The 17873-nt window shown below is 37.0% G+C and overlaps 1 protein-coding gene across 50 annotated transcripts in view; it reads right to left on the bottom strand.

Moving 5' to 3' along the window:
* Positions 1–17873, bottom strand: part of PTPRD (protein tyrosine phosphatase receptor type D) — a 2126684-nt gene that overhangs the window by 186986 nt on the left and 1921825 nt on the right. For 32 of the 50 annotated variants that reach the window (XM_067041545.1, XM_067041546.1, XM_067041519.1 and 29 more), the window contains 6 exons: positions 14584–14772; positions 12566–12583; positions 10830–10940; positions 9404–9415; positions 7154–7423; positions 3814–4395 (listed from right to left, as the gene is read on the bottom strand). In XM_067041545.1, coding sequence (XP_066897646.1) covers positions 3814–4395; positions 7154–7423; positions 9404–9415; positions 10830–10940; positions 12566–12583; positions 14584–14772 — 1182 coding nt within the window. The remainder of the gene's footprint in view (positions 1–3813; positions 4396–7153; positions 7424–9403; positions 9416–10829; positions 10941–12565; positions 12584–14583; positions 14773–17873) is intronic. The other 18 variants (XM_067041527.1, XM_067041557.1, XM_067041535.1 and 15 more) reach the window with 3 other exon arrangements.

Here is a 17873-nt window from a genome sequence, read left to right as displayed (position 1 = left end):
TATGGAAGGTTCTTGGAAATATCTTAATGTAAAAAAAGTTAAACAGAGATTGAGAACAGCTATTTTAATGCATCTGTGATGCATTCATCTAGATTTTTTTTTAGGTCTGGAGTCCCTGGATCACATTAACTCAATTGCTCCTGTCACAATGTTACCTTCACTGAGTTATGATTTATGTTACATTATGTCCGTGGTAAGACAGAAAAACAAAATATGATCTATTTAAACATCAGTTCTGTATCTTTCATTAAAACTGTGACTGAGAGCATTACTGTCATTTCGTGTTCTGAATATTAGGATTCTCATGATTCTCAAGGATTCTTATGTTTTAGTTGAACTTAGTTTCAGTAACTATTTGGTTTCTTAAATAGCTAAATCCTTCTGTCATAAGAAAATAATATTATGGAACGCTACAGATTTGTATGTTTAAATTTGTAGTTAGAAAATTAAGAACCAAACTTAGTGACTGAGTATGATAACTTTCTATAAAAAAGGTATTCCTTGGGATTTCCCTGGTGGTGCAGTGCTTTAAGAGTCTACCTCCAATGCAGGGGACATGGGTTTGAGCCCTGGTCCGGGAAGATCCCACATGCTGCAGGGCAACTAAGCCTGTGCACCACAACTATTCAAAAAAAAAAAAAGGTATTCCTTCTACTTCTTTTAGATTAACATTTTTTTCTTTTTAAAAAATATCTAAAAGGTTTAATGTACTTCTGCACTGGGATAACCTAATAGCCACCTCAAGTATTTCAGATGTAAATCATATATAATTCTTTTTTTAAAAAAAATAAATTGATTTATTTATTTTTGGCTGTGTTGGGTCTTCTTTGCTGCACGAGGGCTTTCTCTAGTTGCGGCAAGCGGGGGCTACTCTTCTTTGCAGTGAGCGGGCTTCTCTTTGCGGTGGCTTCTCTTGTTGCGGAGCATGGGCTCTAGGCATGCAGGCTTCAGTAGTTGTGGCTCACGGGCTGTAGAGCACAGGCTCAGGAGTTGTGGTGCACGGGCTTAGCTGCTTCGCAGCATGTGGGATCTTCCCGGACCAGGGCTCGAACCTGCGTCCCCTGCATTGGCAGGCGGATTCTTAACCACTGCACCACCAGGGAAGTCCCATATATAATTCTTGAATAGAGATATGAATACGTGACACCCTGTGTTTCCTGCCTCTATTCATTCATTGAGCACCTAGTGGGCACTAAAACCTAGTAGGCACCAAAAAATAAGACATTAGCAAATTATTAATTTAAAAGATAATGGTGCTTAAAAGTATCTAGAGTGTCCACTTAATGACCCAAAGGAAGTTCCTCAATGGAACCTATGACCCAAAGGAAGTTCCTGTATCTTTTTAGCTTCATCGATCCTCAATTTACTCATTGGCAAATGAGATAATTCCACATCTACCTAATTGAGCAGTAAAAATTAATACACCTATTAGCAGTTTCCAGCATACGGCAGTTATTATTATGATGATGAATATATATTACTGAAGTTATAAAATATTTCTATCCATTATCTAATCGATAGCCTTGTTACGGGTTGAAGTGTGTCCCACAAAAATTCATATGTTGAATTCCTAACACCAAGAATCTGAGAAAATGACCTTATTTGGAAATAGGATTGCTGCAGATGTAATTAGTCAAGATGATATCATTAGGTTAGACCCTAACCCATTAGGACTGGTATCTTATAAAAAAGGGAAATTTGGACGCTAGAGACAAGCGCTTAGGGAGGATGCCATGGGACCATGAAGGCAGAGATCAGGGTGACGCTCCCACAAGCCAAGGAACAGCCAAGACTACCAGCAAACCACCAAAATCTAGGCAGGATGCCCAGCCTCTCCCTCACAGCTCTCAAGAGGAACCAATCCTGCTGACACTTTGTTCTTGAACTTCTAATCACTAGAACTGCAAGATGATAAATTCCTGTTGTTTAAGCCACCCAATAAGTGGTATTTTGTATGGCAGCCTTAGAAAAAAAACCACTACCACTAAACTCTATAAGGTGGTTATTATTTTAGATGAGAAAACTGAAATTCAGAGAGATGAAGTAACTCGTCCAGGGATATGGAGCTAAAAATGGTAGTTTGGGATTCAAACCCTGGTTATGTTACTCCAAGATCAGGAATTTTTAAAATATCAAAGCTGAAACATCCAAAAACCTAAAAGTGGAGTATAGGTATATACTCTTCCTATATACTTTCTTATATCCTTTAATGGTTATGGAGCTGCTAAAATAGTACAATAAAAAAATAATCGCCTAACATTTGACTACTTTCAGTTAAGAAAAAGAACAAGATTCACTGATTTCTACATTTTCCAATGAGAAACTTATGGAAAAATTAATCTACAATATTTTTATGCATATTAATATAACAAATAAATACAGAAGAAATGAAAAAGCCAAAGGGAAAGTATATAGATTATTTTCAATATAATTATGATAAAACACTCTGTAGTTACTTTTTTGATATTAGAAAAAGTGATAAATCCATGAACAAACCAATAAGAACCAAATAACAGTATGAAAATAAAATACAGCCAGGCAAGCTGTAAACATGCTCTGAGATTCCTACTAGCCAAGGCAAATAGGTAAACGTCCTCAAGCCACAAGATTCACGATGCCCACAACATAAAAAACAAGTCAGTGTTTAAACATAAGTTTATCTAGTTCTGACACCTGAGAATATTCATTAATTCATTCCCAGAATTACCTGAGTTATGAATACAGATTATAGATACCATCTCCAATAACATGGTTCTTATGTGGATTCTCAGAACAAACGAATGGCATGCCAGCAAAACACTCACAGATTAATGCAAGTTTAAGAGGTACCCAGACAATAAGGAGTCAAATGAATAGGTCTCAGATACTCAAGAATAAACTTAAGAAGACAGCTGCTATGGTTTATCCCCATCCCACGACAAAACGGATCACTTTGAACCCAAGACCAGAGAAGTTCGATATCCTCTTATGAAAATAAAACTATGGGAAAGGCCAAGTTTTTCTTCATAAAATAGTCTGGCGTCTGCTCTAATACCCAGGAAAATGGGTGAATAAGGCCCCAAAGTTTGATCTTAGATCTCGGTAACTGTCTTTCTTTGTCCCTGAGGCCATACAAAGAAAAAAAGAAAAGAACATTAAGGGAATATTCATTTTTAAGCAAGTTGCTTCCTGGCAAATATAAGCCATTTAAATATCCACGGTCCCCTGACAAATGGTGTTATTTTTAACTTTATCTTGAACCATCCACTCCTTCACAAATTAAATAAATTTTGGGACTATTCTATTGGAGTTGCTAATACAAAGAAGCATAGTTCTTCTATTCTCAAAATGCTGCATGGGGGATGCATTTAGCTAACTCCTGCAGAAAGTCTTCAAGTCATTTGGGTACAAATTAAAAAGAAAGGATGCTACATTTAGGGGTACGAGAGTAAGAGGTACAAACTATCAGGTATAAAATAAGCCACAAGGGTATATTGTACAACATGGGGAATACAGCCAATATTTTATAATAACTATACATGGAGCATAACCTTTAAAAACTGTGAATCACTATATTATACACCTGAAACCCATGTAATATTATACAGCAACCATACTTCAATTTTAAAAAAAAAGAAAGGATGCTAAATGCGTCCCCCTTTTCAAAGGACTGTATTATTTATAGTCTTTCAGTGTCCATGCCGGTTCCTTTCCATATGCCTAACTCCTTACTTAGAAACTCTGAATCTCAAAAATTAAAACTTATTCTATTTTGTTTTTGTCCTTGCCATTTCTTAGTACCAGCTCCTCCCTCCCATCCAGAACCAGACTTACCTCCTGTCTGAGTGATGACTTGTATGTCACTTGAAAGAGGACCATCTCCAATTGAGGTAAAAGCCAGAACTTTGACAGAATACGTTTTCTGGGGCACTAAGTTGCCAATAGTAGTGATTTGGCTGTCAGCTACATTGTGTTTCATCCAGTTGTTAACATGCTGAGTGGGATCCATTGTATAATAAACTCGGTATCCTTGAATCTGTCCATTTGGCTCTTCAGGTTCCTTCCACTGTACCAAAATGGTGGTTGAACTCAACATCCGTGCCTGGACATCCCTGGGGGCACTGGACGGCGCTTGCTCTGAGGTCTGTGTTAGCACGGGCTCACTGGGAGGCCCCCGCCCAATGTTATTGACAGCAACAACCCTGAATTCATAATCTGAGTAGGGACTTAGTCCAGCGACACTGTAGCGTGTGGTCGCCACCCCGTCAATTTCTTTGTAAGGTTCTTCAGAATTTTTAGGTTTGTGCTGAATGATGTAGTAAGAGACAGGCTCAGGGTTCCCAGAGTCCCATGTCAGTGTGATGCTTGTAGCTGTGCTCTCAGTCACGACAGGAGTTCCCGGAGGTTTGGGTAAGGCTTACAGGGAGAAAAAAAAGACAGTGAATACCCATCACTTTTAAGAAATCACAAGAATCCATAAACTCTGCTATTAGAATGACAGGATTATGTACCTAGTAAAGATTTAATTAGATGAAATCATAGCAAAAGACGGTTTTCTAAGTGGTCAGGAAGTATAGTAAGACATGCTTAGGTAACAAATCTCAGTTTACTAGAAGTGTATTATAGCATTGTATTTGGGGGCTTGTATCCAAATCCACCACTTATTAGCTATGAGGTCCTGGATGTGTTGCTTAACTTGTCTTTGCTTTAGTTTTCTCACGTGAAAAATAGGCAAAATTGTATTACTGGAATTGTACTGTACAGTTGGGTAACTGTATTTCATGAGTTTACAGTGAAGATTAATGAGCTAATCCAGTAATGCTCTTAATATGTATGTGGCACCCTCAGAGAACGGTACTTCCAATTATTACAATTATTATAACCACAAGCTTGGCCCATGAGACCCTTGCTTCAAAAAAATGATATAACTAAATGCCAGTAAACATTGAAAGAACAAAATTTTAGATATAAAATGAAATAGTATTAAATTGTTGTAAAAGAAGAGTATCCATTTTGTTTTCAAGATATAAGACATAAGCAGCATTACTATATATATTTTTAATGAATAATCTGACCAATAATTTTAAGGTGATAAAGAATAGTAATTTCAAATCAATCAATTGCAAATTCACGCTTTTTACTTAATATTCAAAATATGCTGAAGGAGCTAAATTAAAGCCTATTCACAAATCACTTTTTAAAGTATTTTATTTTATTGTCATAATATTTATTCTATATCCAACATCAGTAATATCAGATTACAGCTACATGACAAACATTTGCAATTAAATCTATATTTTAGAAATCTTGTTCATTCTTTTTAGCAGAAAAGCACAACTCAAAATGCTACTAATTAAGCATACAAACCATCAACACTGGTGGCCACACCTGGACAGTGATTCTGAAAGGTTGTGATATTAGGGAAGAAAGGAGAGTTTCACAAGCTGAATTTTTAGAGAAAACTCAGAAGGTAACACTCATCTAATCAGCTCCTTAGTACTCCTCTTTTCCTTGTCAACTTAAAGGCAAAAGATACAACACTCCCTACAATGGTAACTTTTCAAGATTAGCAAACTCGTACTTAATTAGTGCTATATCCCCAATACCTAGAACACTGTCTAGTCCTGAGTAGGTTTTTAATGAGCACTGTGAAATGACTACCTGAATAAATGAGTTCTTTCTCTCTTTAAGGTGCTTTTTGTTTTGATTCACTTTTTGCCTTCAAGATGCACCCTTATGTTTTATTTACTTATGTTTGTGGCGGAGGGGGTAGGGAAGCAGCAAGAGTCAGGAAAACAAAGAAACTGAACAAAATATTAGTTTAGTGTGACTCCTGCTTTTGAATTCTTGAGGGTCTTTAGTAAACCTTCAAATATTTAAAGCTGAAATAGTTAGTATGGGAAAGATGATTCAATATTTGCAGATTACGCTAAGAACCATGGAATGATAATATTTGGCCAGGGATTTTGTTGAAAATAATCATAGAAAGACATTTGTTTCAATATTCTGGCCTGGCATTTTTCAAGGAAGTGTATGATCTGAATTTTCCCTAGATGTCTTTCTGTATTCTTAAGGCAAGTAGAAATATTGCTAATTAAAGATGTGTTTACTGATATTTAACAGATACTCTTAGTTTCCCTAAGTCACACTGATTATGCAGTACAGGTTTTGTATCTGTAATGTATGGAGAATACTATGCCTAATACCATAATAATATGCAATAAAACATTACTATTTTAAATGACTAAATGTTGAAAATGCTGTGTACCTCGTCTTAGGTCACATTATTGATTTTATATGGTATACATTAGGTATATGCACTTGGTCGAAAATATGACACCGATTACAATGTGTGCTGCATTTTTTTAGGATCACACTTCCTAGAAGGGGAAGACAACTTGTTTCATTTTGCAATAGTTCCAGACATTTGCAGGAACCTAAAGTCACCCTCAGACTGACTCATTTTGTGAAACTTTTCTAAAATTCTATAAACACTGTATAAAAACGACTGGTACCCTCACACACTCATTTTTTACCCCCTTTGATTCCAAAGTAACCATGGAATACAGTACTTCGCTTACAGGCAGTACACTTATTTCAAGAAAAGAATATTTGTTGAGCACTTCACTTACACGAGGTGAGAGCTAAAAGAGAATATAATCACACTTGCATTTTGATTTTTTAATGGTAGGGTCTTTCAAAAATTTAAAACATCTATTATTAGACCATGTTGATTTGAACTCTCTTCTTTTTTTTTTTTTTCCCCCCTTTGTCTTCTGGAATTTTGAGCATTTATTAACACTTATTTGGATTTTTTTGTCAGGTGCCTCTTCTCAAGGTTCTGGATAAATATAAAACCTGTACACATCATTCCAACCATAACGGCTGACTATGTCGAGCATGCCTCATCCTGACCTGTTAGTGCCTGAGCCTGGCCTTTAGTTAAATATTTTGATGATTATCATGACTTAGGCTGTCAGTACTTTAAAGAGAGAATGTGCCTACCTAGATATGTGTATCTTATGTGATACCACAGATATGATTGGACTATGATATCTGAAACACTGACCAATAAATTGATACATTTTAGAATTCCAAGGACAGACTTTGTAGAGGCATTAGTCAGCTGACTTGAGGGTACCCAGATCATCCAAGCATGAACCACCGAGCATACCTTTGACAGTGATCTGGGCTATTGCTTCAATGACACCCAGTGTCGACATAGCAACACAGGTATAATTTGCTGACTGTCTTACATCATTCAGTTCTAGGACATTTCTTCCTATTGGCATATCATCTTCAGGTGTCAGATCTTCTGCCCCCAACATCCACTTCACATAAGGCATTGGTGACCCCACAGCGACACAGGTGATATTAACACTTCCACCTGGCATGATTTCGTGATTAGTGGGTGGGATAGAGAATCTTGGTGGGACACGGCGAACTGGAACAAAACACAAGGGAAGATGATAAAATATACAAGGCAAGAAAAAAGCGACTTGATTTAACACATGACATGCACTGTACAGACACAATTAAACAGTTGAAACATATTGTGGACTGTCCAAAAACAAAACACGTAAAACTGTGAATAATACAGACCATACAAGTATGGTGTGTGTATACACAGAAAAATTTATTTACTTTAGTCATTGATATCTTAGATACATTCATACAAAAGTTGATTCAGACCTACAAGGGCCCCACAAAAAAAAACTATCTACAAACTAACAATACACAAACATCATGCATAAGATAAACACAAAAACATATACATGCATGCATATAACAAGGATTCTATGCATGCATGTATATGCAGGAAAGGGGGCTGGAAGGTCAACAGCAGGTTTATGTTGAGTATCAAAACCAGCTTCACTGCTGTGCTCTTCCAGGTGATGTGAATGTATGTGCGGACCACACTGTCACATCCCAGTCCTGGAAAACACCATCTAGAGTACACTGAAAGTGCAACTTATTTGCTTTCAGACTCAGAGTAGATGCAGCCTCAAGACCTCATACTAACACTGGAACAAACACAGAAAATATATATACATATTGATTTACAGTCACAGAAGAAGAAACAAAGCCAATGCCAGTAGAGATACTGGACTGGGTCATGCAATGCATGCACAAGGTGAAGTCTCAAGGCCGTGCTTAGGACGATGAGAGAATGGCTGGAATCCAAGAGCGCAGTAGCAGCAGAGGAAATAACAGGAATAGAACTAAACATGAAGGGAGGAGGGTTAAGTACAGTGATTGAGACAGGGATTTAGGGGGGGGACAGGGTTGAAAGTAGGAAGATATTAGATGAAGCTAGGTTGTCAAAGGTAAGGATTGCAAATTCAGGAAGGGAGCTGAGTAGTTCACATTCAGGATTCCATTCAGTTCATATCTGTGGTAAAAAACAACATAGATGATGAAAACAAAAATCTAGTATGAGGCTTTTTATGCCTACATTCAAACTGAGTGACACTGGATCTAAACCACACAGTGGGACATGACACGAAGAGAATAAGTCATATTAAAGCAACACAACACAGAAAAAACCAAGCAATTACAGTTCAGTGTTCCTGCTTCAGATAATCTGCATGTTTACGTGTGTTTAAGTACATGTGTCTTGGACAGGGTACAAGGAGAGGGTAAGAGACAAATAGGATTCATCTTGGGCTTTTATTGGCAAAACATTACACCACGAGCATTTTAGATTAAGGGGTAATCATTAGGAGCATACCTTAAATATGGCTAATAAAGTGATTCTGAAAATTATAAATAAGTTAATAAACAACCTCATAACCCCAAGATAATAAGTAAATAATTCTGTCTCAACTTTTTGTCTGTCCTTCAAGATGAGAGAAACCTCTGTAGATTTGAGAGGGCTTGCTACCATGGCCTCACGGGTGAATGACAGGCATAGGAGAAGTAAAGAGAGAGCTCAGCATGCCTCCTGCAGCCACTTCACAGGTTACACAAAGCAGACAGGAGCTGGTGTAGACTCTGAGATGTCAAAGAACATATCAAGGAAAATGGAGGAGAGTTTAGTCTTCATGCTTGGGGTTATGGGAACAACTAGGAAAAGTCATTCTATGGGGTAGCAGGCACCTTTGTAAGACAGAAATAAAGGTGGGGCAGGAGACGGGAAGAGTGGAGCAGGAAGGAAAGCAGGAACACTGACCAAGTTCACCGGACCTGAGAGAGTTAAGTGTTACCCATTACCATGCACCCAGGTTCATTCTCTCCCATCATGCAACCACAGTTAGGTACCACCAGCAAGCACCGGAAGCCATGGCCAAGGGCATTCTCTGCTAGAACATACCATTAACCAAAAGAAGACCACAATGCAGCTACATTCATTTCATTTGTATTCTTTGTTATTGGTTTAATTAATAGTTTTGTAAGGTGGGTAAAAAGTAAAAAACACACCAACCTTCTCGCAGCTCTGAGGGATGTAGGGGGTTTGATGCAGAACACAATGAAATGAGGAAAGGAGAAAAACAAGGGAAACACAGAGAGAGTAAAAAGGCCATATCAAGGCTTTCAACTGCTACTTGAACATCTTTATTTGCTCTAGTTAATCCTTCCTAACTCAGCTGAAAAAGTTAGCAATACTTCACAGACTAACACGGTATTAGAAACAATAGCTAGCATCATTTTGAAATTTTTCCATTGAAGAAGGTACACATGCCTCATGCAGCAAAGGAGGTCAGCATCTTGAGAAAAAGGATCAAGGGGCTTTCAAAGAATTTGGAGGAGAAATGGTTTCTCTTCATTTTCTCCCACCCCAGATTCCAGAGAAAGGAGAGAAAAATATCCCCACGGAAACAAAATGATCTCCAACAAAAATTTCAAAATCAAGCTAGATATTTTCCTAAGGGAACCCATCCTCTTGTAACTTAAAGCCCTCGCTGTCTTTTTGATCTATTCCCACCCCCACCCATGCCTCTTGTGCTTATTCACAGACATGGAGGCTAGGACTAAGAGCCTCTTCATTGGACGATAAAACTACAAGAACTGGCTTTGAGAACTCCAGGGAAGAAGAAATACTTCTTCCTAGTTGAAATGAAAGGCACAACCATTCATAAGCTCAAAATTTAATCATTTCTATTACTTTATAAGAAAATATGGATATATCCTCATTCATTCTTCTCCCAAGGACAACTGATATCATGTTTTAAAATACAATCACTGTTCCCTGGCAATTAAGAGATTAAATTTTCAGAAAGTGAATAATTAAAAAAAAAAACAACCTGTGTGTGTGTGTGTATGTATACGCATAGACATATGCACATGATGTGTTTATAAATAAGTATAAAAAGAAGAAAGACAATACAATTGTGCTACTTGCATGTAGCACCTTTCTCATTTTTTTTTTTTTTTAAGTTAGCACCTTTATCCTTACAGCTCCGCAGCAGAGGTCTTAAAGACATAAACACCTTTATGCTTGGAGTTGCACAGAGAACTGATTAGTAGCACACCAAGCAATTATTTCAGAGTTCGATAAGGAAACAGAAGAGTAACAGCAACAGAAAAAAAAGAAGGAAAAGAAGAAGAAAACCTCAAACCAATGCAAAGCACAGTTCAATCAATGCACTTAAAATAGAAATCAAGATGTAAAAATGCAAATATACTTACAAACTTCAAGCCACAGGATAGATTTTACTCAAAAGTTGTCATTTTTTTCCTTAACCATGTATTTAAAATGTTTAATTTTCTACCCACTAAAATGCTTCAGCTACTGCCACTATTAGCACATTGGCTCATTAAATCCTGACATAGTCACACAGACCCTGTGGGTATCTCAATTCCCCCTGAGCCCGAATGAAGACGCGATACCAGGGTTACATCATTCCTACCTCTGACATATAAATTGGCAGGGGCAGAATAGCGAGTGCCCGCGCTGTTGGTGGCAACACACTCATATTTTCCTTGGTCAGATTCTTCACTCTGTTCGATCTGAAGGGCTCCTGTATGGATATAAAATATATTGCCAAAGAGATGGTCAGAGAAGGCTTTCTCCGTGCAGCAAGCTAAACCTCTTAACAATATGAAAAGCCCTGCACAGGAAGATCCGCTCAACGTCGATTCAATCTCTTGCTAAGGTGCACAGACAGAAAATGATGCGATGAGAAAAACATATAGAGATTATTTCTTTTTTTAAAAAAATTTTTACATCACCAATGCTAGCATAAAAAAACCAATTATCTCTTTTCCCAAGCAAGAATTCTAGTCATAATTAACACGCTTATTTCCTAGACTAATAAAATGAAGATGGGTGAGACTGCTTCAAGGAAGTATGGCTTTTAAATCAAACAAAAGATTAATTTTTGGTTTTGTTTTGTTTCATTTTGGTAACAAAAGTGGCGCAAAAGAGAGGTACGCTCAAAAAAAACCAGGCCGGGTTTTCAAGAAAGTCTTCTGCTGAAGAAAGCCAAAAATACGCAGCAAGCACAAAAAAGGCTGCATGAAGCAAAAAAATTAAAATTAGTTATTATATATCATGAAAATATTACTTAAAGAAACAAAACTCCCTTAAGACATGCAGATTTTTAAGAAAAGAAAGACCAGTTTGCCACGACTTACAATCATTTATTATGTTTGCTGAAAAACAAAGAGTAGTTGAATTAGAAGGTTTTTTAAAAAACTTAAAAAGCACGGCCTATGCCAGCCCAGAGGGCCAACCAACCACTGCTTGAGGACCTCGAGACAGATCCCCTAAGACACCCATCAAAATCCACCAGTGGGATTAGCAGTGTGGTGTCACAAAACCCCAAGAAAAATACAAAACAAGAATTATAAAAGAAATGCACACTGAGTCAAAGTCTAAAAAACCAGCAATCCACATACCACCAAGAATACTCAGCACCTTTTGTCTCCAGAGCCTGAAGGAGAGAAGATCGAAAAATCCAGAAGCGAGTAATCCAAGAAAAAAAGAAGTTGGGGGGGAAAAAGCATTGCTGTCAGGTTGTAGGCGAGTGTGATCAGGTGGAAAGGGGAGTCATTCTTTGACTTTTAGGACAGTAAGAGAAAAAAGAATCGAAGAACAAAAGCAAAAACCTTTTGAAAGATAAAGACAAAAAGCAGGTGTTCCAGGCTGTCTTCTGCATGTCTGCCACTGTTCTCCAGACCATCTTGACTTTGGTCCAGAACAAGAACAGCTAAGGAAGAAAAAAAATGATTTTTTTTTTTTCTCCAGTTGGACAAAAAAAAAAAAAAGAAAAAAGGAAAAAGAAGAAAAAAAAAGGAAAAAAAGAAAAAAAGGAAGAAGAAGAAAAGGAAAAAAAGAGGGACAGATGGTACGCTGTGACTGGTCTGTGGTCTAAAGACCTGGATATGCTTTCTTTGAAGCATATCACAACTTAAAGAATCATTTTCATAAAGAAAGAAATGAACAAAACAAAGAGAAAAAGAAAAAAGAAAAGAAAAATTCACAAGATGAGAGTCACCAATCATAACCAAACAGTACAAAGGAAAAATATAACATTGATGGACATCATTGTAATGATTTTGAAAACAGGACAAATATGAGAGTGATGAAAGGACAGAAAGAATGAGTAAGATCATTCTGTGAACGTTAGTTCAGCACTCTTACCTCTTATTGGTGTACCACCTGGGTGGATAATATGAATGCAAATAAGATTAGAAAGAAGAAGCATTAGTACGAGAAGAAGGAGGCTAGGGCTGGGGAGAAGAATTAAATTAGATTTACAGAATTAAATAAGGTCTTAAAAGAAACTTGAATTACTATACTGGTAAAACAGGAATATATTAGATAGTATTATTAGATCATAAAAGCAAGTTGCATTTTACCACAGAGGGCAAAGACCACAATAGGCAGCACTGCCTTTCTCAGAGAAGCAACTGAGTTCTCAGGTCTGGGGTCATATAGGGTTAGAATTATATCTTATATGCCTCAGTCTTAAAGAAAAGAACTAAACAATATTTTTAAAGACATAGTTGAGGAGAATACTGGCTAATCTATTTAAGTATATATATAGATATGCATATATATATATACTGTTATAGGAAATACTAAAGAATAACTAGAAACAAACACTGTTCATTGGATATATCTTACGCTACTTACTATGCTACATTTGTGTGATATAACTTGTGTACTATTTTATTTCTACACAGTGTTCTTACGATAACAGTTCCGTGGATGTGTGTGTGTGTGCACCACTAAGGAAATCTGGTGTCTACACTGACAGTTAGTAAAATGCATGCCATGCATTTTATTATTAATAATAATAATAATCTGAATATGGAAATTAGTGGGGGTGAAGTGCGCTTCAGAACTAAGCACTTACCAATAGATTCTGGAGATTTAAATACGGAGAGAAGAAAGACAGCATAAAAATATTATTATATTCCTTATAATTTGGTACAAATTTTTCAGAGTTAAAGCTTTATATACTAAATCATCTATGTTACATGTGAATAATTAATTCTTTATTTACAATAACAGAATGCTAATCTACACAATTTTGCTGACAACAAGCAAAAGAGGCAGTTAACAAGACGCTTTAACATCACAGGACAGGTCAAAAGCTGAGAATTCTGGGAAGACAGGCAGTTAAACAACTTAGAATTCTGTATCAATATTACTACCAATGCCAAAGTAAACAGCTTACTAGTACACATCCCTGTGAAATTACCTAGGGACAGGCTCTAAAACTTAACAAATTTAGAATTATCTCTACTTTTAATCTAAAGAGAGCAAAGGAATAAACTTGGGATGGGGATGGGAGAGGAAGAAAGGGCGATGGGTAGTGAGAGGGATGGGGGAAGGGGCAGGGAGAGGGGAAAGAGAGAGAGAGAGAGAGGCAAAAGCTGGAGTCTACACCAAAAGCAGACTTCTGTAGATCCAGTCACTGAAGGGTTCAAAAATCTTTGATGTGGACACACACTACTGTGGCTAATGTGTAGAAAATACTCACTCATAATAATATTATAATAATATTAATAAAAATCCCCTCCTTTCATTGGTACTTTGTAAAGGACTTTATAAAAAAATACATCTGGTTACTCATGAGATAACACTTCTGTGTTTTATGTATTAGTGAAAAGAAAGTAGATGTGCCCAAACTTACTAAACTTTGGTAGTTTGATGAGTTCAAATGCAGAAAAGAGAGAGAAAACACACTTTAATAAAACTGAATCATTTTAGCATTTAATATGAACATTTTTGGTTTTTAATGGATATAACCATTGGAACTCCTTGCAAGTTCTGAATGAAGTCCAATGTTGAAATACATTTGTTTCAAAAGAAAACAGAGAAATAAGAAAGAAAGAGGAGAAAATGGATCCATCAAATACTGCGGAAGAGCAGTAAATTAGAAAATTATCAAAAATGCAGTCACAGCACTGAGCAATGTGGATTAAACAGAAGCTGCAAAACACAGAGAGAAGAAAGACAGACTCTGAAACGGGCTATGACATCACAAACGTGGACAACACATTAAATAACAGAGAAAGAGAAGAGGGAGAAAAATCAATACCTAAAAATTAAAAATAAAAAAAAAAAGAAAATAAAAATAAAGAGAGAGAAAACTAAAAAGAAAAATTAAAATTCTCTAGGAGCTTGTGGAAACAGTAACAAGACCCCACCTGATCGTAACTGCTTAATACGGCCATTGTTGTTGCTTGTGTCGACAGGTAAGAAATCTTTGAACCAAGTGATTTCTGGATCCGGATTCCCACTGGCTGCACAAAGCATGGTGGCAGTGCGTGTACGCTCAACCACCTTCAACTGTGGGCCCATGTCAATGGTAGGGAAGCCCCTGGGAATTTGATCCTCTGCAAGACAAAAGGTGATACAAACATGTTATCAAGTCAGATACCCAAGATTCAAGAGATATTGACCATTAACCTCTCCCAAGTCAGATACCCAAGATTCAAGAGATATTGACCATTAACCTCTCCCATTAACCTATCACTTGTTGAGAAGCTAACACAAGCTAGGTAGCATTGCACTGTTACATTAAGGAACGTTGTTCCTGGCCAAAAGAGTGAACAGTCTAAGGAAGAGGCCAACAGCCTAACAAAGAGCTCAGACATGTGTGATAAAAACCATGACCAAGGAATGGATCAAGTTCTCTGGGAGCACAGAAGGAGAAGTCACTCTACAGTATGTGTCTGATGAGGTCAGTGAGCACCAAGAGGAAGCTGTGAAATGAGCCTTTAGGAACAAGTTGAGTTGGCTAGAAAGAAAGGAATGTCAGAAGTACAGGCACCGAGAAGAAAACTTTTCCTTGAGGGAAAACCATTGATCCAAAAGAGCTAGCTTTACGAGGACATGGGGAACAAGTAGGTTAGCTGGACCAAGCTATCTGTATTCGAATCTGTTATGTTTTTCTTTTAACTTTTAGATAAAACTGTATATTTTTTCACCCAAGCACAGGTTCAACCTGAATGAATTCCTTTGTACAGAGTTTCAATTAGTCAGAAAAGTACCTGAAAGTCTCCCTTACAAAAGAAGAAAAGAGCAAAAGCAACTCAAAAACACAACACAGAAGCATATATACATTCCTTAGGGTAAGAGAATACTTTCTTCCATTTCAAAGACCTACACCATTTTCAGTCATTAAAAAGTTGAAACTCCTAAATTTTGAATCTTCAACTCATCCAAAGTTCATTTCTCCCTATCCCACATGAAAACTGCCCCAGATCTTAGATCTTGAGAAATTAAAGTCCTCTTAAGTCACTCAAGCATGACCTACATTGATACCCTGCATGGCCAGCTCTTCCAGTTAGCATTAGAAAGGTATATTCTATTCAAGCGTTGAAGGAATTTTAGTTATATGGGTGAGAATTATCTAAATTAGAACTTGGGTGTTTGTTTGAAGACTATTATGAAACACTTTGACGTCCAGTTGGGCCTAGCGTTAATGCAATCAACATTCCCTCATGACCTCTGATGAACTGTCATCAGTCACCAATTCCAAAATGACTCTAAAGCACAACCAGTAAGCAAAACAGAAACCATCAGATGTGGTACCTAGCTTCTACCTGGATGTCTCTCACAATTCCTGGTATGATCCTCTGAGTCGTGCTGAAGATGCACAATTTCAAGGGAAAAGATTACATCATTTTGATGACTCCACTGCATTGTTGATCAAATCTGTGTGTTCTCCACTCTCTCTGTACTTACAGGGTAAACTCACATCTCCTAAATCTGGCTAGCTAAGTCTTTTAAAATCAGGACCCATTTTTCTCAGCTTCTCATGGATGACCGCCTTCATAGGAAACATTTCTTCTGCCCACAATGAAATTATCACCATTCCCCAGACAAATCATATCCGATGAGCACACTGTCTGTGTCTCTAGAAAGCCACACAACCAAAATCACCTTCTTTATAAAGCTTTTCAAAACTCTCTCCAACAGACTTAATCTTTTCCTCCTCACATCAACTGCAGTAGTAAGTACCTAAATCCACTGTCTTGTATTTTTTAATTCTCATCAGTTTATCCTTCTGTAATACAAATTTCTCCATGCCTCGCTTGCATCCAAATCCCCTGCCATCAAGTTAGTCTGGGTTGACAGATTTTGAGAGAACTCCAGTGATTTCTAAGGCTAAATATGAATATATCACAGTGATTAAAAAGTTTCCTACTACTCATAGTAGAAAACTACTTATGGTAGAGAGTTCATCAGAGGAATAGTTCAGAACTAGAGAGAGAGATTTGGAATGTGAATAGTAAAAGAATGTCAAAATACTACCAAAGATTAAAGCTCCCAAGAAAGGGAAGGTATACTGAACATTAAATCCAGGTTTCTGTAAGAGAAAATCAAGGCGCTAATACGGAAAAGTAGACTCTAGTTCTCCCAAGGGAGATTCATGAAAAGTCCAAAAGAAGTTGCTGAAGCAGTTGGGCTTGACACATGGATTCAGCAGAGAATATTTTCCTGTCCCACCAGCTAATTACGGCCACAGACTAAAAAAAGTTAAGTTTGATGAGCTACATTTTATTTAAGTTGAAAGATGTGGCTCTTTTAAGGAAGCAGTAGTAATACCTTCCATTTATTTGAATGCTTACATGCTGCCAGCCAAGACTAGGTCTACAGTGGACAAGTGTCAGAAACAGTGGTTAAGAATGGAATTTCAAGATGATTTTTCAAGGCTCCAAGGGAAGGTTAAAAATTACAAATCAGATAAAAAACATTTTTGCAAATTAGGCTATGCTAATTTTAATATTCTATTCCACTTGAATTTCATCAGACTTTTTTTTAATGGCTTTAAAGCTTTAGTCAATGTGTTTACATCTAAAGCTTAGTTTTAATGTTATTTGGGAAAATAAAAAAATAAAGCAAAAAGCTCAACAGCCATTGTACCACACACATTATGTTATTAAACATCTCACTCACCAGCTATTGACCCAGAATGCTTCAAAGGATAAAAATAATTTATCTCAAGTGCCCCAAAATCAACTGCACTGACTTAGACACCTAGAAATGAGTTTCTAAAAAAGCTCTTATATTTTGTTGTTGTTAATTTCCACATTGAAAGCAATTAACTTCAGTTAATAAAAAAATCACCTTGGGATTCCTGAGCTGTTTCTGTGTTTCCCAGGACATTGAGTCACTCCTGTGGCATCTAACTACTAGTTACATCCACATGCATGAACACTGCTCTTTCTACTAGTTATTACTTTTCTTCTAGAAGTTCATCTCTCTGAAGAACCACGCCAATATTCTATACCTATCAGTTGCAAATGTCAAAGACTTGAGATTGTTGAGCCACTTACTAAAGGCTCTTACCAAAGAAATTTAGAATTAATAGCCATTTATAAGAAATAAAGACCTCACCTTGGGGAGAGCTGACAAAATTGACTTGTGCCCTATGGAAAGCAGACTAATACATTTGCATTACCTTTCTTTTCCTTCTTAGCTCATAAAG

Source organism: Kogia breviceps, chromosome 8 (assembly GCF_026419965.1).
Source record: "Kogia breviceps isolate mKogBre1 chromosome 8, mKogBre1 haplotype 1, whole genome shotgun sequence".
In the NCBI taxonomy this organism is placed as follows: Eukaryota; Metazoa; Chordata; class Mammalia; order Artiodactyla; family Physeteridae; genus Kogia; species Kogia breviceps.
This window is presented reverse-complemented; position numbering and strand designations above follow the sequence as displayed.